The sequence below is a fragment of the Xenopus laevis genome, chromosome 8L, assembly GCF_017654675.1.
Source record: "Xenopus laevis strain J_2021 chromosome 8L, Xenopus_laevis_v10.1, whole genome shotgun sequence".
Classification (NCBI taxonomy): domain Eukaryota; kingdom Metazoa; phylum Chordata; class Amphibia; order Anura; family Pipidae; genus Xenopus; species Xenopus laevis.
The window spans coordinates 305,963-329,113 of NC_054385.1; the positions used below are offsets into that span (position 1 = coordinate 305,963).

At 42.8% G+C, this 23,151-nt stretch overlaps 1 protein-coding gene across 1 annotated transcript; it reads left to right on the forward strand.

The window, feature by feature from the left end:
* The first annotated feature begins 2,514 nt into the window (after positions 1-2,514).
* fam50a.L (family with sequence similarity 50 member A L homeolog) lies at positions 2,515-19,397 on the forward strand. Its single transcript, NM_001086615.1, is given in 13 exon segments — positions 2,515-2,663; positions 3,980-4,064; positions 4,296-4,395; positions 7,980-8,113; positions 8,692-8,780; positions 12,072-12,138; positions 12,466-12,527; positions 13,178-13,254; positions 13,398-13,452; positions 14,312-14,360; positions 15,004-15,074; positions 15,331-15,441; positions 18,762-19,397. Coding segments are annotated over 13 exon segments (1,020 nt in total). The 5' UTR covers positions 2,515-2,552; the 3' UTR covers positions 18,771-19,397.
* The last annotated feature ends 3,754 nt before the right edge of the window (positions 19,398-23,151 follow it).

Consider the following 23,151-nt stretch of genomic DNA (forward strand, 5'->3'; position numbering starts at 1 on the left):
TATTTATCTTTATTCCCTATTAATAACATTGGGATCACTGACCTTCCTATATATTTATCTTTATTCCCTATTAATAACATTGGGATCACTGACGTTCCTGTATATTGATCTTTATTCCCTATATATATATATATATATGTGTCACACACACACACTACAGAAGCTGACCCTGAGGCAGTGTTGTGCAATTGTGGGTGCCCCAGGCTTCCATAGAGAAGAAGAAGCAGCAGCAGCAGCAGGAGCCTGACATAAGCCTGAAGCTGCTACAAATAAAGAAGATGTGGGCAAGTGAGTTGTATGAGTAGTACTGTGCCCAGCATTGATCAGCTTTATTTAGCCGGTGCCACTAGACTACTTGGGTGACAAACTGAGCCTGAGTAAATCATCTAAAGAGCTGCCATACTGATCATTAAAGGGGCACAATCTCCAGCCCAACAACGAGGGCTTGTGCTGACATACATACCTCCCAACATTTTGGAAGTGAAAAGAGGGACAAAGAAAAATTTCCGCACGTAGCGCAGCAATTTTTTGACCACACCCCTTTCTGTGGCCACACCCCCTAATTACCATGTTTGTTTTACAAAATTTGGCAGGTGATGAAAGTTTGAAAATATTTCTCCTTATCTAAACTGTGTTTTTGTGTCTCAAAATTGTTACAAAGTATCTTATTTGCACCTGTTAGCTGTTCTGGGCTCTCTGCTAAAAGCCAATTAAGTGAGAAACTTTGTTTCTTTTTCTCGCTGTTCAGTGCAGAGAAAAGAGGGACTTTCCAGTACAAATGAGGGACTGTCCCTCTGAAAAAGGGACAGCTGGGAGGTATGGACATGAAATCCCTACATTAGCGGAAAGCGATGCTTGTAACCCTTTATGTGCCTCCTCATTATGTAATGCCTACACTACTGCGCTCCAGGCTCTCTTATAGCCCAGCACCTTTGCTCTCAAACGCCGCTCTGTGTCTGTCACGTACATAAGAGATACGGCCAAAGACGCAGCTGGCAGGCGGCATTCTTACGCAATTATTGGGCGGGACCAGTGGTTTGGTTGGCAGGCGCTGTTGTGACGCGTGTATTGGGCGGGACCAGTGGTTTGGTTGGCAGGCGCTGTTGTGACGCGTGTATTGGGCGGGGGGTTGGCAGGCGCTGTTGTGACGCGTGTAATGGGCGGGACCAGTGGTTTGGCTGGCAGGCGCAGTTGTGACGTATGTATTGGGCGGGGTCAGTGGTTTGGTTGGCAGGCGCTGCTGTGACGCGTATATTGGGCGGGACCAGTGGTTTGGTTGGCAGGCGCAGTTGTGACGCGTGTATTGGGCGGGGTCAGTGGTTTGGTTGGCAGGCGCGGTTGTGACGCGTGTATTGGGCGGGGGGGTTGGCAGGCGCTTTTGTGACGCGTGTATTGGGCGGGGTCAGTGGTTTGGTTGGAGGCGCTGTTGTGACGCGAGCGAGTATTGGGCGAGGGGTTGGCAGGCGCAGTTGTGACGCGTGTAATGGGCGGGACCAATGGTTTGGTTGGCAGGCGCAGTTGTGACGCGTGTATTGGGCGGGGTCAGTGGTTTGTTTGGCAGGCGCTGTTGTGACGCGAGTATTGGGCGAGGGGTTGGCAGGCGCAGTTGTGACGCGTGTAATGGGCGGGACCAGTGGTTTGGTTGGCAGGCGCAGTTGTGACGCGTGTATTGGGCGGGGTCAGTGGTTTGGTTGGCAGGCGCTGTTGTGACGCGAGTATTGGGCGAGGGGTTGGCAGGCGCAGTTGTGACGCGTGTATTGGGCGGGGTCAGTGGTTTGTTTGGCAGGCGCTGCTGTGACGCGTATATTGGGCGGGACCAGTGGTTTGGTTGGCAGGCGCAGTTGTGACGCGTGTATTGGGCGGGGTCAGTGGTTTGGTTGGCAGGCGCTGCTGTGACGCGTATATTGGGCGGGACCAGTGGTTTGGTTGGCAGGCGCAGTTGTGACGCGTGTATTGGGCGGGGTCAGTGGTTTGGTTGGCAGGCGCTGTTGTGACGCGAGTATTGGGCGAGGGGTTGGCAGGCGCAGTTGTGACGCGTGTATTGGGCGGGGTCAGTGGTTTGGTTGGCAGGCGCAGTTGTGACGCGTGTATTGGGCGGGGTCAGTGGTTTGGTTGGCAGGCGCTGTTGTGACGCGTGTATTGGGCGGGGTCAGTGGTTTGGTTGGCAGGCGCAGTTGTGACGCGTGTATTGGGCGGGGGGTTGGCAGGCGCAGTTGTGACGCGTGTATTGGGCGGGGTCAGTGGTTTGGTTGGCAGGCGCAGTTGTGACGCGTGTATTGGGCGGGGTCAGTGGTTTGGTTGGCAGGCGCTGTTGTGACGCGTGTATTGGGCGGGGTCAGTGGTTTGGTTGGCAGGCGCAGTTGTGACGCGTGTATTGGGCGGGGGGTTGGCAGGCGCAGTTGTGACGCGTGTATTGGGCGGGGGGTTGGCAGGCGCAGTTGTGACGCGTGTATTGACAGGCGCTTTTGTTACGCGTGCATTGGGCGGGGTCAGTTGTTTGGCTGGTGCGCTAGTGTTTTGTTTGGGAGCCGGTGGAAGAGAGCTTTGCAGACATGGCGCAGTACAAGGGGGCCGCTAGCGAAGCCGGGAGGGCGATGCAACTTATGAAGAAGCGGGAGAAGCAGCGAGAGCAGCTGGAACAGATGAAGCTGAAAATAGCGGAGGTAGCTGAGCTGCTGCTGCTGCTTGTGTCACACGTGACTGCCATGTTTGTCTCTAGTCACTGGTCACTAGTTTACCTGCTGATCCCTTGTCTCCCTGACTCCTGTCCGGGCCATTTGCCTGACGCCTATTCCCCAGACCCGATCCCTGGTTACTTCTTCTTCTTCTTCTTGTACTGTTAATGGGCAAGTACAGTGTGTGTGTGTGATCACTTCATGCTCTCCCTGCTGCCCACGTGACTCCTTCTAGACACGCCCTCTCAGCTGCTCCTCCTCCTCTAGTTGCTTGACAAGTAGTGTAACCCTAATAATACTACTAGTAGTAGTAATGCCTGAGCACCCTAATTAGCAATGTCACTTCTAGGGTGCCAGACAGGAGTCATGAGTGGGCCCTGCTCACAAGAGCTTACAATCTAAAGGTTATAATACAGGTTCATGTATAGAAATAGATACAAATGTAAGATGAGATGTGCCAATGAAATACTGAAATCTATACAATTTACTGATTAACCCTACAATTCACCCCTTATATACAATGCAATTCACTGGCCTCCCCTCTTTATTTAGAACTTGCTCCACACCTGTAAAACATTACCCAATGGAAACCAATCGTTTAAACAGAATCACTTAATTACACAATCAATTCTCTAAATGCGATACAATTATCAATGGGCAGAAATTCCATGAAATGAGCCAAAGTTGGTTGGACATGTAGGTAGAAAAAGGAGCGAGAGCTAAATGTACCTCAATATGAATGTGACACATACGTCTGTCCCCCCAGAGAAGCTCCCATAGATATATAGATACATAGATACATAGATATACACACGTATATACACATACTGAGCTGATAATAAAGTGATCTTCTGCTAAGTATAAGCAATAGAAGTGAATTGGGATGGGAATAACGAATAGTAGTATCACAGATAAACAATAACCAATAGGAACGGATGAAGCAGAAAACAAGGCTGATAGATGGCTTTTCTTGTTATCTTGACAATACGTAGAGGAGAGTAATTGTAAGGCAAGAGGAGAAATAGTTCCCATACTCACCTGCTCTGCTGAGGAGACCGTACCCATGTTCTCTGTGAGTTACCTACAATGGAGGAACATGTCCATTTATATTCATTAACAATTCTCCCCCTGTCTACTACTTTACCTCTTATCATTAACTACAAGAATTTCTTCATAAAGTGAGATACAAAATGTTTCCAGCAATTAGTAAAGGACTGTTTAGTGGGTATTGCTTGCTGGCTATGTTATTGGCCAGTTAACTAGAATGTAATAATTCTATTTCTGACTGTGTTTGTATCTTGCAGGAGAATGTGGTTAAGGCAAATATAAATAAGAAATTCTCGGCACATTATGATGCGGTGGAGGCGGAGCTAAAATCAAGCACTGTGGGTACGTAAATAGATGATTTTTATATATTGTGGTGCTGCAAAGTGTGCTATTTCCCTGGCCCCTATGGCTACGGACCCCTAGCATCTACACAAAGTGGCCTGTTATGAGTTCATGCTGGATTGCCTTGCCCAGGGAACTAGCCCTTGCCACAACACTTCTTTGGGACACTGTAGGGATCACAATGTTTCTCTTTCTTATGTCCCTAAATTTCTACTCTGTATTTGCCCCAAGGATTGGTTACCCTTAATGACATGAAAGCAAAACAAGAGGCTCTGGTGAAAGAGCGAGAGAAGCAGCTGGCAAAGAAGGAGCAATTCAAGGACCTCCAGTTGTGAGTAACTTGCCTATATATATATACTGTTGACTAGGTTATTGCCTTGTTGCCAGCATAAAGGATTGTTGGACTCAACACTTGGATTGCTGTATTTCTCCTGACAAAGATCAGACTTTTTGTTTTTGCATCAAGTCCCTGTGAGTGCCACATCCTGCTTTATTTTAACAGGAAGAATTGGGAATTTAAGCCTCATCAAATACGTGAAATACAATGAGAGGCAATGATTTATGACACCCCAGACCCTTTCTGGAGAGGATTGGAACATTGTAAAGATGAAAAGGAAACAACAAATCCTATGACATTGCTACAAGTGCTCCCATGCTTTGCCTAGTGGTACACATGAGAATAGTGTCCAAGTAGGAGAAACCCTGCTTTGCTATTACACAATTTGGCTCTGAAATACAATAAGAAGGGGACAAACAACAGCTTCCATCCTTCTCAAACCTCACAATCAGGCTCAATGCACTCAGATAGCTCCTCCACAATTGAAATGGTAAAGTGAATTATTATGTAAACAGTGTAAAAAAACCATGACACAATCCCTTTGGCTATTTGTATGAAATGGCTAAATCTTAAAGGTAGAGTGCTAGTTAAATGAATGTACCACCTACTCAGTCTACCACTATGCAATTAAGCAATTCTATCCCCTCTAAAAAAACAAACACTTCCTTAGATAAATAAAAACAGCCAGGTGTTGATATTCCTGGCCTTCAAATGTTTAATTAAATTAGAAATAGCGCTGTGATTTCTTAATGTTCCATTACTGCCTGTAACGAGACAAATCTTTTGCCCATAGTGTATGACTTTTTTACAGGTGATTTCGAACTAGTCACAATAGGGAATATGTGTTTGCGCTAATACAAAGTTTATGGAGGAGCGTCTCACAATGAATGGTACATTCTGTGGTATGGGCTATTGCTCGCAGTGTCTGTGTGGGGGCTGCGATCACTTTCTAGGGTTGTGCCTGTCAAATACAAAGCACCAATAGTGTAGTACAATAGCGATCTTTAAATGGCTCACACCAGGCCTGTACTTACAGAGTTAGCTGCTTTCTGAGCTTTTGATGTTAATCTTAATGTCTTATCCCTCTGCGTTTTCTCCGGTACAGTGTGTGCCTTGTGGCACTCGTTTGTAGATGATACAGGTCTTCAAGGCTTAAACCTCAACAAAGCTATATATTAGATATAGTTTCTTGTAGGGATGCACCAAATCCACTATTTTGGATTCGGCCGAACCCCCGAATCCTTTGTGAAACATTCGCCCGAATACCGAACAGAAACAAGGGAAAAAATTACTTCCTTGTTTTGTGACAAAAAGTCATGAGATTTCCCTCCCCACCCCTAATTTGCATATGCAAATGAGGATTCGGTTCGGTTGGGCAGAAGGCCGAATCCTGGATTCGGTGCATCCCTAGTTTCTTGGGAGTAGTACTTTGGAGTCATAAATTAATTTCAAATATTCCTATTTGGACTGAATAATATCACTTTTATTTGAAAACCCACAATCCCGGCAAAAAGTGATCGCAGCCCCCACACAGACACTGCGAGCAATAGCCCATACCACAGAATGTACCATTCATTGTGAGACGCTCCTCCATAAACTTTGTATTAGCGCAAACACATATTCCCTATTGTGACTAGTTCTAAATCACCTGTAAAAAAGTCATACACTATGGGCAAAAGATTTGTCTTGTTACAGGCAGTAATGGAACATTAAGAAATCACAGCGCTATTTCTAATTTAACTCTTTATATGCGGGACTAGTGGGTCACGAGACACACGCTGGTGCTGCTACACTTTACCTATCACAAAGTGTGAAGTTCATCTACATACCTAATTGACTTTGAATGTTTAACCTTGCAGCTCTTAATATTTGAGAGATTTCAGGATTTGGCACTATTTAGCTTCAAAGCGATCTAGAATGGAGTCAATTGATAGAGCATGGAAAGCCCAAGCTAAGGAGTTAGGGAAAACCTTCTCTATAGAGCTGCACTGATCTATTTGACACTGATTTAATTCACATATTACCAATTTACCCCTTTTCCTCCAATGCTTTCAGTTTTCGCTGTGTCTTTTGACCAACCTTTGTAATACACTGGCTTAACACTTAGAAAACATACTGTGGATGACAATAATAGAGAACTATTACGCTTGGCAATCTTTCAACAAAATCTCCTTATCTGAAGGAGATTATCTTCTTTTCAACTTAGATATCATCATGAAAGAAAAGCCAAATGGGTATCTTTAAAAGAAAACCTTGTTACTGGAATATTGGACCCTTTTATTATTATTATTATTATTATTATTATTATTATTATTATGAAGAGAAAATAGGCAGAAGGGGATGCAGGTATTGGCACTGGCCTTGCCACACGCCAGCAATGAATCCAACAATGAATGAAAAGCCAATACCTTTTATGCAACAAACGGGGTGATCCCAAAACGGGGTGATCATCGGCTTTTCATTCATTGTTGGATCCCTTTTATTATTAACCCTTTCCAGGACATGTAACCAGGAAAATGTGAGTTAAGTGAAATATAGCAAATTATTCGATGAAACTAGTAAAAAGAGCTGTACTTATCTTGCTATTACCCCTGAACATTTCAACTCCTCCTATCAAGAGCTTACAACAAAAGTCTGAATATGGAAATATGCTGATAATAACACTTTAGATGATTTCATTTAGCAATCTGGGTCACTTAGATTTACCAACATTACTTCCAAAAAATACTTTTCCAGCTCCAAATGTAGGGCCCGGGATCCTGGATAGCTTAGTCTTTCTAAAGATATCCATAAACAAAACTACTAGAGAAATAAAGTTAACCCAAGCCCAATTTGTTTAATCCAACTTTTATTTGCTGCCGTGAGGAGATCTAATTTAAATATTGGATCAGCCCATTCTCTGGCACTAAAGCTGGCCATAGACGCAAAGATCCGATCGTACGAATCGTGGATTCGTATGATTTTCGGACCGTGTGTGGAGAGTCCCGACATTTTTCGTCCGTCGGAGATCGGTCGTTTGGTCGATCGGACAGGTTAGAAGATTTCTGTCGGCTGCCGATAATATCTCTGCGTGTATTGCCGATCGTACGATTTTCAGAGGGAGACTGTCACTAGTGTTGTCAGACATAAGTATCGTACGATTACTGTCAGGGGCAGAACATTGGGTGATCTGTTCTATTTGATCGGAATGGTAAAGACTTTGATCTGAATGGTTAGTGGCGGGTCGGGAGATGGGAAAGTCCGATCGTACGTTGATTCGTACGATCGGATCTTTGCGTCTATGGCCAGCTTAAGACGGATGGGTTTTTTTGTCATTTGCTTGATCTTCTTCTTCTGAGTGTATTTTTTATTGGTATGCTGTCCATTATTTAGAAAGGCAAATAGAGGAACACAGTCTCCTATTTACACATGGTAGATAATAATAAAACAGTTGTCTTTAACTGCTACTGATCTTTATGTGCAAATAAATAAATGATGTATGTATGCTAATGCTCATATAGTAGCTTATAAAAAAGACAAAAGATGTGAAACGGATGCCACTGAAAGGGTTAAGTGTTACATTTGTTGTTTTTTGACAGAATGCTGGAGAAGCAGAGGGAAAGGGAGCGAAAGAAAGAGCAAAAGCGCAAAATAGCCAGCTTATCTTTCAACTTAGAGGAGGATGAGGAATGTGAAGATGAGGAGGGTGAAGAAGAAGAATCAGACAAAGAGGGTAAAGAAGGCAAATCATGCTAACCCCCTATTATTAAGTGTTAAGCTTGGGTGCCCTTGCTTTAAACACAAGGTGCCCTGATTTTGAGGGCTCTATATGCCAGACAAGTAATGGAGGGGGTACATTTGGGCTCCCCCTTCCCAAAGGAGGGTTGAGTTGTGACTTGCTGACTGGTAATATGTGATGTTGCTGGTTGCGGAAGATCAGGCTGTTTGTGTGGGACACGGCATGTGAATGTTCCAGTACAGAATTCTGGTCCGTGTATATTAAACGGATCCGTTGCTAGGTAACACAGGATTGTGCAGGCACTCTATACTCCTGTGCATGCTGGCCTGGATGATGCTGAGTAGGTAACCCTACCTCTAGGCCAATTGTGGGGGGGGGGGGTTTAAAAGAAAGAAAGGTCTTGGCTCTAGAAAGTGGCTGAGGGAAGAAATCTTGGGTGTTTGGGAGCATGCATAACTCCCATGTTACGTGGGAATCTGTGTATTTCAGGGTTTAGAGTACTGACCTCCAGAGGGAACACCTGCCTATCTGTAATAAATCCTTGCGTTGTTATTTTGCCTCCCTGCTTTTAGACCCACCTGAGGAGAAGAAGAAGAAGAAGAAGAAGCTTGGCAAAAATCCTGATGTGGATACAAGTTTCCTGCCAGACAGAGACCGCGAGGTACTGTAACTTTTGTTTGTCCTATTAAAGCAATGCCCTGGGCAACAACCAATTGGTGGCCCCCCTTACTGTGCTGAATTTTGTAAAGCACTATGCATAATACTTCCTAAAGAATCCATAACACTAAAAAAAAGTAAAAAACATTGTAACCCCCTTTAGTAACACCTCCACCTTGCTCAAAGTTAAATATTTGAATGCTTTATTCAAAAATATCTTGCAAAAATTCTATTTCCGGTTGTGCAGTGCTATATCCTATGTGCGTGCTCCAGATCTCCTTGCCTCACTTATTCTAAAACCAGAAGCAAGTTACTGCCCCACTTGAAAGGGGTTTTCAGTATGCCTGTATAATCTTCAGAGTGATTTGTGAGTAAAGGCAAAACCCGGCTCAGCCATAAATCTGCTAAGCACTATCATTGTGCTGACTACTTCCCAGCTCTTGCAGAAATGAATCATGGCTAGGAGATAAGTAATTGTATGGCTGGGAGATGTGGAGTTTGCATGTAGGATGTAGAAGAGCATGTCACCACACCGGTTTGTGAAGGCCGGTAGCAGAATTTTAGCATGGTATATTTGCATAAAGCATTAAAAATGAACTTCAGGATTGTATTAACATTTTTTGGTGTTGCTGTTCCTGTAAGCATAAGATGAGCACCGTGCTCTTACATCTTCCATTGTCATGTTGGTGCCTGAGGTTCATGTTTGCTATGTGCAGCAAGCCAATATTTTCTGTAATGTGTGGGCAACAGCTAATAGAGACACAGTGGTCCCCCAAAATCTGTGGGCCCTGGGCAGATGGCCCATTATTAAAGCAGCCCTGTGGCATCCAATTGTTAAACCCAGACAGCTTCTCCATGCTTTAATGTACCACATACTTATTTGTATGAGTAATTGGTGGGCCGAGGTTTCATTTATGAAAGCTAATAAAGGTGCCTTCTTGTCAATAATCATGGCTTTCTTTAATGAATTGAATTATGTAAATCTGCATTAGAGTAAGATCAATACGCTCATAAGACTCTTGGTAGGATCAGACTTTTATGTGTAATGCCTGCTGGCTGGAGACATCCAATGGCTGATTTAGATAGGAGAGTGTGAGGCAGAGCAAATCAAATGACGGCTCTTTAACATGAATATAGGAACTTGAAACCAATGATGGGACAAATGATTGCACCTTCAAAGGGGATGTTCACCTTCCAACACTTTCTTTCTGTTCAGTTTGTTTCAGACAGTTCACCAGAAATAAAGATTTCTTTCAGTTACTTTCTATTTTCTATGTGTGATCATTTCCTAATACTAAAGTGTAAATATGATTTGTCACCTTTCTAAAGCAGCTCTGGCAGGGGGGGGTCGCCGACTCTCTAAACTGTTCTAAATTGATACATTTAGTTGATACATTTCTTATCTTTGTCCCTGCTGAGCACAATCCCTGGGTTTCATGAAAGGGGAACTCCATCTTTCAAACCAAAATTTGATAAAGAGGCCCACATAACACAGAAACCACTAATATACCCATCACAGTTACCTGTTTCTTCAAAAGGTATGAATAAATGTCATTTTCCAGCTGGTTCACAGTAATTCTGCATCATCTGAAATCCTGGCAGGGCAGAAGGGACTAAATACTGATGTTACAAATTGTAACAATTTCTACATAACCTGCAATGCACTGTGATGTTCCCTTCCTTAAGCTGCCAATAGATGCAAAGATCCGATCGGAATTCCCCCATCTCCCGACCTGCCACTAACCATCCAGATCAAATAAGGTAGTTAAAGAACAGCTCTGCCGATGTTCTGCCCCTGACAACAATCTTACGAAAGTTATGTCCGACAAAAGCTAGTGACAGTCTCTCTCTGAAAATCGTACGATCGGCAATACACGCAGAGATATTATCGGCAGCCAACAGAAATCTTCTAACCTGTCCCATCGACCAAACGACCGATCTCCGCCGGACGAAAAATGCTGGGACTCTCCACACAGTTGGAAAATCCTCGATTCATACGATTTTCCAACTGTCAGATCTTTGCGTCTATGCCCAGCTTTATTGAAATCATGTATGCCGGGAATTGTTGGGTTTGGAGAATGCAGGCTAAGCGACAGCTGGCTGTTGATACAATGTAACAGTAGTCAGCCAGCTCAGCAAAGTAGTCAGACAGATCAGCAGAGGGCTAAGCTTAGGGAACTGTTATAAACCAATAAAAATCATGAAAAGTCTGCAATTTTTTTTAATTGATGTATATTGCAAAGTTGCTTGAAATTATGTTTACTTTTCAAAAAGCTTAATTTATGTTTTTGTGGAGCTCCCCTTTAAAGGGAGCTGTTCAAATTGATACAATAGTTGCTAATACTCCAGAGATGCTGCTGAAAAATGTATCAACAAGTGTTGCAAAATTGTAACAGTTTAGAATTTGCACCTGAATTACTGAGCTGTCGGACTCAAACACCAAAGACAGGGGCATTAAAATTTAAACTTAGATTTTGGAAAATGGTAAAAAATAAATAATGGAATGGCATTGAAAAAAATCTTTATTTCTGGGGAACAATCTGAAAATAACTCAACTGAAAAAGTGTTTGGAAGGTGAACAACCCCTTTTAAGGCTTCTATACCAATCCAAACATTCATTTTACGATATTTCACTAGGCCTTGCTGTCTCTGCAATTTATATTCATGTACGTGCCTGGGCTCACATTCACAGAAGTCACATTCTGAGCCCTAATGTGTGGGAGCACAACAATGTATGGCAATTTAATACTGCCCTCTAGATGCTGTTCAATTGCACCTCTGAGTATTTTCTGATATCCTTCATGTTTCACTGGATGCTGAGAGTTGTGGATAAACAATAGCTAAAGTGAATCAGTATATTTTCTTATCTTTGTAATCTTACGGCTATCTAGATGTTGTTCTCTTCTCATGAAACTAAAGCTGGCCGTAGATGTTGAGATTTTTAAAAGATCAGATCCTGATTCTGAGACCACTATCTTCTCAGAACGATCGTACGATTGTACGAATTTACCATCAACTAAAAAGACCAATTTGCCAGGAAAACTGAGGGTAGCTGTCTGCTTGCACTGGGACCGACAAAGATTTTTTGACCTGCCCGATCAATTTCCTGACAGATGTCGGCTGAGAAATTGTAAGATGTATGATCGTTGGAATCCCACTAACCGCACGATAATTTCGAAGGATTCGTCAGGCTTCCCTAAAATTGGTTGTTGGGCTAGAAGAATCGTCGCATCTATGGGGAGCTTAACTTAGATCCAACCTTCACACAGTTCTCCTTGTTTGACTTTATCCCCAGGAAGAGGAGAACCGACTTCGAGAAGAACTAAGACAGGAGTGGGAGCACAAGCAGGAGAAGATAAAAAGTGAGTCCATCCCAGTGACTGGGTTGCTGGATAATGTTCCTAATGATGGTGCGTTATAATGGGCTGTGAGCAAGTGTCCCAATAATGGATAGGTTGGAGTATTGGGGTGCCAAGTGTACCAGTGGATGTTCAAGTGATTGTTCTAAGGATTTGGAGGTGAGGATGTTGGGGCACCCAGTGAGTCCCCATTAATAGTGAAGTTACTGGGACATTATATGAGGGTTCACTTTATTGGGGGGTTGAAATATTGGGCCAGTGCATGCTGCTTTAAGTTTATTTTTGCACCCAGGACAAACAGTGCTGTGAAACTTGCTGTTTTTTTCTCAGGTGAAGAAATTGAAATCACCTTTAGCTACTGGGATGGCTCCGGGCACCGACGGACAGTAAAGGTACAATCTTGCTATTCAATGTTCAACCCTATTCAAAGTGAAACCACCCACACACTTGCTCTTATAAAACACACACTTATAACAGTTGTACAATTGCCCTTTGGGTGGACAGAACCATGGCAGACACCAGTGCTGCAGTCCCTTCCCAATCAATTCCATGGGAGAGCTGCTGAGTTCTACTGGTATGGGGAAGAGCCTGGTATTATAACTCAGGAACAGGTTCACAATGCCTCACAATTGCTAGTGTCTATCACAGGAATATGAAAAGTGCTCCCCAACTGACACGTGCTATAGGAATAAAGAAACAACCTGCCTTTGATTTAAAAGCCAAAGCAAGTAATGGTACAGAGCAGAGATAATAGGGTGGATGTACATACAGTATGCAGTTATGAAGGGGACAGACTGCAGTAGGGTTAGAGCCCTAAGATGAAGCATTTGGACATGAAGATGTAGTGCTAATAGAGCTGGGTAATACCTAATAAATAAATACTATTATTTATAATAATATAATCTTAATAAAGATTCTCAATACTGAACTGTGTCATGACTGGCACTTTGCTATACAGACTGGAAGTGCTTGGCATTTGCCAGCCTGTCATGTGCCTTGTAGTCAGTCAGAAGTCCATAGTTTGTTTTTTCTCTGGAAATAGATGAAGAAAGGAAACAGTATCCAACAATTCCTGCAGAAAGCACTGGAGAGCCTACGGAAAGACTTTAGTGAGCTGCGGTAAGCTGCCCGTACGCTTGCTTTCTCCTGGCACATCCTTCCCTTGCTGCAACTGGAAATGCCATTAGGTTTTCCTAAAGCAGACCATGTGCTGTGTTTGTGGCATATGAGTGTAGCACTAACAGGTTGTGTGTCTCCCCTAGATCTGCAGGCGTGGAACAGCTCATGTACATTAAGGAAGATCTTATCATTCCACATGTAAGTATGCCAATAAGCAAACAGCTTTCCTAGTCAATGGCACACCTATTACACCTACTGTAGTCAAACTGGCACACTGTGCCACATGTAGCAGAAAGAGTAGTACCAGGTGTGCTGCAGTGGGTAACTTTTCTACTATTTCTGTTGTGTATGATTGCAGGCATAAAGTAACTGAGGCTACCTGAGGGTTACGTGGAGGTAGGACAAGAGAAGGTGGAAAGGTTCAGGTGACATGTTAAATGGCAAGCACTGGGTACTGGCTTGTACTGGAGTCATGTTAGGCTGTTACCTAGTGCTTGTGTTTCCCTTATGGCACAAGCAGATTTGAAATGCATGGTCACAGCCATCCTTCTGATCCTCACAGCTGAAGTCCCTCTGCTGTGCCATAAGGGGGTCATTAGGGATGTTTCTGTGTCATAACCACACCCTTGCAAGACTTTTCCCCATAGGTATTTTTCATGGAAGCATATTTGCCACACAAAATGTCCTGGGTGCCATAAGTCCCTGTTTTTGGCATGTGGCCTCTGCTGTAGTGTGTCTTTATATGGTTCCCTTTTTTACTTAAGCTGCTTAAGTGCAAGTATAAAATCATGTTACATAAGTGTTCCATATCTTGTTTATTGCTAAGAGTGTGATTATACGCCATTACTTTAGAGTTTGGAAACCTTTTGTAGCCTTAATCATAATTAGGCATAAAATACACTCTGTCTGCTACTGAGGAAACTGTAGGTGACCCAAGAACACTACATGCCCTACAAATAGACTATTGTCATTGTACCACTCTTATAAAGAGTGATGCCCAGAGGTAAGAGGCAAATAGAGGGTAAACCTGCACTTACAATATATTACTCTCTTTCAGCATCACAGTTTTTATGACTTCATTGTGACAAAGGCGAGAGGCAAAAGTGGTAAGTTTAGACAAAATTGTGTGATGTTTGCAGAGAGTGGTGTGTGTACTTGGTCCTGGAGCAGAGCCCACAATAGCAGCTGGCACTGGCTGGGATGAACTAGTGAAATAAGAGCAGTGCATCCCACATTACATACAAACAGCGTCATAAAGTACAGCATGTTTGCTATGTACATGAGAAATGCATACCAAAACTTGCCCTAAGTGCACAAATGATGTGGCAATCGCGATACATTCTTTGTGTACTAAGGGCAAGTTTGATATGTACTTTCTTGTGTATGGTTGTATTGTATATTTGTTGCAAACATACCTTATGACCCCGTTTGTTTAAAATGTGTTGTTTGTTGATTTGGCTTTATTTTATGGTTACTGTGGTTTGTTGGCCAGACATGTCTGTAGGAAACTATATCTATACATTGCACCCATAATAATATTTTTCTATTTTGCATTTAGTATAAATCAATTAGTGTGTGTCCCTCTTACATTTAGTTTAGCAGATGAACTAATGACACCACTTGGACGACTACTATCCCCTCACACTCACATTTCATTTGGCTGAACCTTACACACTGTAAAGGGCTTTCATTATTTCTAAGAGCAAAAGGACATCTTGACTTCAAGCACTTTTCTTTGTTCTCTTGTAGGTCCCCTTTTTAACTTTGATGTTCACGAGGATGTGCGACTGCTGAGTGATGCCACTGTAGAAAAGGATGAGGTTAGAGCCATATTTCTATATGTCTGAGCTGTGTGAGCTCGGGCACAGTAAATTGGTGTCTGGTGTGTTAGGGTGAATGTGTGTCCGTTGTAATTGTGCATAGTCCACTATTCATGCCATCCCAAAGGTAGAATGCTCTTGTGCCAATGAACACAACACATAAATATGGCGTTATTTTTCTTTTATCCTAAAGACAATTAGTGCGGGACTGTTGCTGAAAAGCACTGACATTTCTCCTTATATATTGTGCTTTTAGTCCCATGCTGGCAAAGTTGTCCTGCGTAGCTGGTATGAGAAGAACAAGCACATATTCCCAGCAAGCCGGTGGGAACCTTATGACCCAGAAAAGAAATGGGATAAATATACGGTAAGGTTTGTCAATTTATCCTCCTCCTCCTTGTGGCTAAATGAACTTACAACTATTTGTGTGCTCATTGTCTGGCCCCTGTGCAAAGCAACTGCATAGTTACATAAAGACAAGGCAGTTAACTTACATAAGAAGCAGTTATCCTTTCCAATTCTTTTACTTGCAGGCTCAGAATAGAGCAGAACTTTGTCCAAGTTATTGAATTCCAGCACCTCATCCCAATTCCATGCACTCCATTTCCTAAGATGCAGCTGCTAGTGGTCGATTCACTAAAGCAGACACAACATGCTGCTATCTGACCATACCTGCTTCTCTCTTAGGGCACTCAGGATATTATATATAAAAGTAAATATTCTTTATAAAATAGCTAACTTTTCAGGGCAACAATGTGTGTCCCTTCCACAAAGCAAACAGCCAACATCAGTGCTCCTGCTACTGACCAAATGTGATGCCTTTCGGCATATGAGCCACTTAATCTTTTGTGACAGAGTGTTTGCAAAATACCACGGTCTTTCATGAAAAAGAGTACATTTAAAGTGCAAGATAGGTGTTGCAGAGGGATACTGGGCTCAGGTAGGGTTAATATTCCCTCTCAGCCAGGTAATTAAGTGGCAGCTGAGAGAGGATCTACCTGGCAATGTAAAAGGGCTGTGTGAGCATAGCTCAAAGCTCTCCAGGGAAGTGAGGTGCTGTGAGAGACAGCAAGAGAGTTCCAGAGCTTGGAGCCTAAATCCCTTGTGGGGAAAGAAAGAGAAAAGGACTGGCAGAGGCTAGTGAGTATGAATCCCAGGAGGGGAAGCCAGCAGGGCTGAGTGTGAAGCCCAAATACTTCAAAGTGCAAGAGGGGGAGAGTTTCCCTTGATAGTGAGTGACCAGAGGGGGGAAAACTCTGAATGTTTTGCAGTGCATTTACTGAACTGTACCCTGTATGTTCAGGTTACAGTTCAACTTCACTGTAGAACATACAGGGTACAGTTCAGTAAATACACTGCAAAACATTCAGGGTTTTCCCCCCTCTGGTCACTCACTATCAAGGGAAACTCTCCCCCTCTTGCACTTTGAAGTATTTGGGCTTCACAATCAGCCCTGCTGGCTTCCCCTCCTGGGATTCAGACTCACTAGCCTCTGCCAGTCCTTTTCTCTTTCTTTCCCCACAAGGGATTTAGGCTCCAAGCTCTGGAACTCTCTCTTGCTGTCTCTCACAGCACCTCACTTCCCTGGAGAGCTTTGAGCTATGCTCACACAGCCCTTTTACATTGCCAGGTAGATCCTCTCTCAGCTGCCACTTAATTACCTGGCTGAGAGGGAATATTAACCCTACCTGAGCCCAGTATCCCTCTGCAACACCTATCTTGCACTTTAAATGTACTCTTTTCCATGTACTTTCCTGCAAGTCAGTGGTGTTTTCCAAACACTCTGTCACATATCATCCCCCTCTGTTTCAACCCACGGGGTAGAACACTTATCACACTTTGTAAGTGTATTTTTATTTGATTGCAGTATTTATATCATTGTTATTTCTACTATTACTGTACTCTAAACATGTAAAGTGCTATTTAATTAAAGATATACATACAGTTCAGGACAGGAATATATTGAGCCTCCCCTCAATCTGCCTTCTATGAACAGCACGATCCATAGTAGTTCCCATTTCCTTTGCTGTATGTCCCAGTTCTGCTGAATACAAGGAAATAAGTCAAGTCAGGATTTATATAAATGCAGAGTCAATATTATATAACTATGTAAATAAACTAGGCACTTGTCCTTCATACTGAAGGCAGTAGCTGATCGCAGTAAATCCATGAAAAGGGGGGGGGGGATTAAGTTGGGGAATCTGATGATCAAATAAAACCTTCCCACTAGGTAACAATTGACAAAGAAATGACTGTTCCTGATGAGACAAGATAACTGATCCCATAGTGCTCAGTCAGAGATAAGTGGAGACTAGCCTACACAGTGTATGCACCATTTAGCAACAACACCCAGCTGTCTACATGTGGACTTAGCCACAGGCCCAAAGCTTTAGAAAATACCTCTTGTATGTATTTTATTTTATATTGTGCCCATAGACCGGGAGGGGGGGGTCTGGAACCTTAGCTAAGTGTGGGAGTTTGGGGTTGCACCATAATGGGGTATAGCTGAAGCAAAACATGGGTGTCTTAGGGAAGAGATTCCAGATAAATTGGCATGGCCTCACAGTTGCTTTCATGAAGGGGGATGCCTTATTTGTGTATCTAGAGCCCCTGTAAACTAATTGCTTGGGCCTCAATGGTAGCAGCATGAGACTTTAATATCAACCATGCATTTAGCATCTGTGCTGCAATGTAGTACAAAACATTAATAAAGACCACCAATCCACCCTGTAGGCAGTTGAATGGTTCCCAAGAATATTCTGGGGTACTCATTATTCCAATACAGGGTCAGTGTATTATGAATCACAACAAGAGATTGTCTAGAGATATAGGTAAGGTAGATTTATTCATCCCATTAGGGTCAGTTACAGTTGGGATCATGCTTTCATTTTAGCTTCAATATATGTAACAATAGAAATAAGGTTGAACTGCGCACATCCAGATCCAAGTGGATTCAAATGAAAAGAGCATGTTGAGCTCATACATTTGGACAGGTATCCCCATGGTGGTTCATATACTGGAAAGAGCCCTGATTTCAACCGGTTCACCCACTGTCCAGTATAGGTAGTGAGGGTATCTGTAATATGAAGAGAGGATAGAATTGGATTGTTCAGGTTGGCTACATATAGCAGAATGTCATCCGCATCCATCTGTCTCTTTAACTGGTCTGAGGGCAGCCCCTTGGTCGCATGGAAGGATCTGAGCCTACAAGCCATGGATTCTGTGCCAGGGCAAATAGCACTGGTGACAGTGGGTAGCTCTTCCTTGTGCCTCTGGAAAGGGGGAAGATTTCATGTTGTATGTCCATGCCACTGAATCAAAAGCCTTATATCAAGTGCTGCCGCTATTTTGGTTCCGAGGGTTGTTGCATATAATTGAACGGTTGGTATAAAGCCTTCTTATACTTGTGTTTGTTGAGCTGCCAGGCACGAAGCTGGTTTGAATGGGGGGGGGGGGTATCTTTATGGCATCATTAATGAGTGAGATGGGTCTATGATTCTAAGAGCTCCTTACTCATCATTGTTACTTTCTTGAGCTGTTTTAATGTTTTCATTCTGGATACTATCATACTGTGAATAAGCTAAATGAGAGTTGAACTGTAGCCTTAAGGGCCAGACAGGGATGAAGAGATTGTGCTATTTGCTAATGCTATCTATCCGTTTTTGTTTTTGTGTTTGCCCTGCACAGATCCGGTAAAAAGCCTGGAAGAAATAGACATAGGCTGAGCTGCACTATGTCTCTGTCCTGTTTGTGTTCTGCATCTATCCCTGCTGCTGACTCAACTGGATAATATATTGTCTTGTCAAATTATCTGTGTGTCTGTTTGTAAAGCCTTTGCAGATTTGGTGTAATGAATTCCAATAAGTGCTCTAACTTACTTCCCTGTGACATTAAATGGCAATCACTGTGACTTCAGGAAGAATTGTCCTGTACGGTAAATAGAGTGTGATACATAGTGCAAGGAGCTTATGGCATGCAGCACACAACTCTGCTAGTATTTGGGGATTGCTCTTAGCGTGGCAGAATCAGGGGGCTACCCCCCCCCCCCCTAAAGTACCAGTGTCTCATGGTGCCATAGTATTTTCTAAGGAAGATGATGGTATATACCCTGTGTGTGAATAAAATGTAGAATTACAATCCCTGATATGAAAATTAATTAACTCTGCCCTGTTAAGATGGAAGCAATAGCCAAAATGAACCGACTAGTGTGTGTACAAAAGCTACAAATGCCATTGTTTCCATCCTCTCAGATTCTGTTGAACTTCAGCTCTTGTAGGGGCTCATAGATTAAAACTCGCTGTACAATAAAATCTGCAAACCATTTTTGGCTGTCCCTTAGTCCACCATGATGAGTACAGTAACTGTGTGAGCAGGTGTAGTTCATGGTACAGTTGTATAGATGCATGATTATGTAGGGTCAGGTCCATATGGAAGGTCAGCAAGTCATGCATACACACACACATTGTCCCCCTTCTGTCTGGCTCCCTATAAATGGCTGGTAATAGCAAGCAATAGAATAAAGTGGCAATTACAGACAGCGTCATTATCAGAAAGCTTCTTCTATTCTTTATTATTTATCTCACATCCTACTTCCATTTCCTAACTTATGCCCCTATATAACTACTAGTTAGCTCATCTGGAACTATATTCTAGAAACCCAGTTCAGATGAAATTCCTCATGGAGCCCTTTGTTGTTGCAACAGCATCAAATCCACTACTGCTCCTTCTTTTCCTCATCCCTCTCCGGATGGTAAGTCCTAATGGGACAGGCCTGATCCCTCCCTTTCTATCTCATGTGTCCATACTTCCTGTGTGTTGTTGGCAATTCAGCTAGGAAAAAGTTCCCATGTCCAATGTCCTATACTTTTCCCCCTCTTGGAAGCAAATATCAGAAAAGAGAGGACTTGCTTCCTACACGAAGCATCTTTCCAGTGCCATCAATTTCTATGCAGGGGTTTCAGCTGTTTATTTTGCTGGGCTTATTAAACACGATTCTGCTAAGGATATTTTTCTCTAGAGTGTCGGTGTTACATTGGGAAACACAGGCACATTTAAGGCTGACATTGACTGAAGCCTGCCCAGTAAATAAATCTAGATATATAGACCTAATCAAGGCAATGCAGTGCAGCACAATATCCAGTAGGTGGCACACAGCTTCCATTGTGGCACATTATAAATCGATCATGTTGTCTGTGTTAGTACCAGTGTGTATACATGTTCAAGACAGCATTTCATTTATATGTGTATTATGGATTAGGGTAGGAAATATTACAGTAAGTGCCCCACATACAACCAATCACAGAACTATGATAATGTGCATTGAATCTGGAATTAGCCCTTCCCTTTCAGTGCCTACGGACAAGTGGATGTTTAGTAGGTTTCTTCGTTACAGGAGTAGATGCAGAAGGTTAGTGTGGTGCCTCCATTGCTGCCATTCATTCCATGTTGTAATTGGGTCAATTCATTCGCACAGCTTTCTGCTGATGGGTGGCCTTACTAGAAGCAAAGTGAGCATGCTAGTGTGGAGGCCTCTGTAGCCTCACATTAATAGTGAGCAGTGTGCCATATGTACATGCAATGCACTGAGATAGGGTAGAGGTCAGTGCCCCTTAAAGAAAAGCTGCATAGCCCCAGGCAGTGCAACAGATGGAAAGGGAATGGGGCAATGGAGGGCTGTGTTATGGGTGGGGGAGGGCTAGAGGCTCATATCACTTAGCACCAACTGTCACTTTTTGACCAGCCGGCTCAGCTCTTGAACAGGTCAGTGTGACATCTGCTCCAGAGAGAGAGATGGGAATGGAGCAGGAGCAAGGAACAGGCACATTATTATTGGCTTCAGTTATTACCATCAATAGTAAATGAAATGTTGTACTTGAGCACATCACTTGTACCCCATATATTAGAAGGCTAGCGCATTGGTATTATACTAGTCCCAGCAGAGGCCAGACATCTGTACAATGGCACATTCACTGGGGAGCTGGACCAGTGTCCAGGCTGTGGGGTTATTCCCAGCATTTTATTACCCACAGCTGTCTGCACCTAGAGCAATACCCTTCATATGCAGAATATCCCCAGAATATGCAGTTTGGTGCAAAAAGGGAGTTAGACAAAAGTACTTTGCAGCAATGTATTACCAAGTTGTGCCCACTGAAATAGAATGTGATACCTTCAGCACAAACCCTATACAGTAATATTACTGGACACTCAGACTTGTGTGGCATGGTTAACAGCTAAAAGGCTCAATTACTCCCCAACATATGGGCAAATGAGGGATGTATCAATTAGCACAAATATTTGCACTCGAAATCCAGGGGACACAAGGTGCTTTGTGGAAGGTTGGTTTTTTTTGTTGCATTTTGCACCCAATTATGTGCAAAAACACAACTAATGTTTTTGCCTCTGTTATCTTTAACCCTAATACACAAAATGTGCCATCTGATTGCACCGGCCATCATCATAATGCTGGAATTCTGGGAAAACTGTGCTTTTTGTGCACTGAAATGAAAAACTTTAATTAACATGACTTATTTACAATAACAATGTCCTTGTTTAAAGGAGAACAAAACAATTATGGCTCCACTCAAAACGTATTTTCTCAATGCCCCCAACCAAACCACATAACTGCTTTTGCTGAAAGCTCCCTGGGTCCCCATACTACACAGTGGGGTGACAGTTGGTGTTTTTGGCTGCATCAGATGTGGTTTCTGACTTTTAGACAGAGATCGCTTAGCTGGGACTTGCCCCTTGCAAACCAGGACCAAATAGACTTCTATTGTCCTCCTTTATGTTCATCACTGGCCACAAGCCAAATGTGATGCGGCCAAAGATGAGAGCTGCAACCTTGTAGTGTCTGACCAATCGGTGTGTGAGACATAGGGACAGATAATGTAGGAGGAGCCATATACAGCATGGCCACCTTCCTGTTGTTCGGCTCATTGGCAAACTACATAGCAGTATGCACAGAGTATAGCTAAGGCTCAAGATGAATGGGGCAGCATACTCATGCCATGGCCATTTGTCTTTAACCAGATGGGAAAACGTACTTGCCCATTGTGTTTGGGATCATGGTGCTGCTGAAAGATGAATTGTTACATAGTTAGCTTGGAATGAAAAAGGACCAATGACCATCAAGTTACTTCAGGCACTTATATACACATGTTTATACCAACTCATATATATATATATATACTCACATATATACCCATGCTTATACCAACCTATACACATGCTTATATCAACCTATCCATATACTCACGTACATACCCATGCTTATAACAACCTATCTATATCTATATACTCACAACCTATATATATATATACACTCACATATATAAACACATACCTTATACCAGGGATCCCCAACCTACGTTAAAAAGTAAGGTAAATTAAACAAACTCATAATACAGATATGGGTCTTTCTGTTATTTGGATCTTCATACCTTAAGTCTACTAGAAAATCATGTAAACATTAAATAAATCCAATAGGCTGGTTTTACTTCCGATAAGGATTTATTATATCTTAGTTGGAATCAAGTACAAGTTATTGTTTTATTATTACAGAGAAAAAGGAAATCTGAATTATTGGGATAAAATTGAGTCAATGCGAGACGGGCATTCTGTAATTCAAAGCATTCTGGATAACGGGTTTGAGGATAATGGATCCCATATCTGTACTGTAGTCAAGTATTTTATCTCTTACCCCTTCCTAAAGCTTTCCTACTGCTGATGTCAGACTAACCAACCTAGAGTTTTCAGGCTGAAAATAGGATCCCTTTTTGAATAGTGGAACAAGCAATTTGCCAGACTTGTGATACCATGCCAGACCTCAATGAATTGCTGGGATTACCTTTAGCAATGCCCAAGCTTTAGCAGCCTGACATAAGTTCTCTTGCCTTTCATTTCTCTATGTTGCACCACCCTTTCTAATTAGATGCCCAGTCCCTGGCAATACAAAGAAACAAAGCTAATGTATTATTTTATTCCTAATGTGTTTTGCATACCTTTCAATGTCAGGGGATCAATGTATAGGAAGATGGAGGGATTAGTCTTTTACTGAGGGCAATATAATAGGATGTCT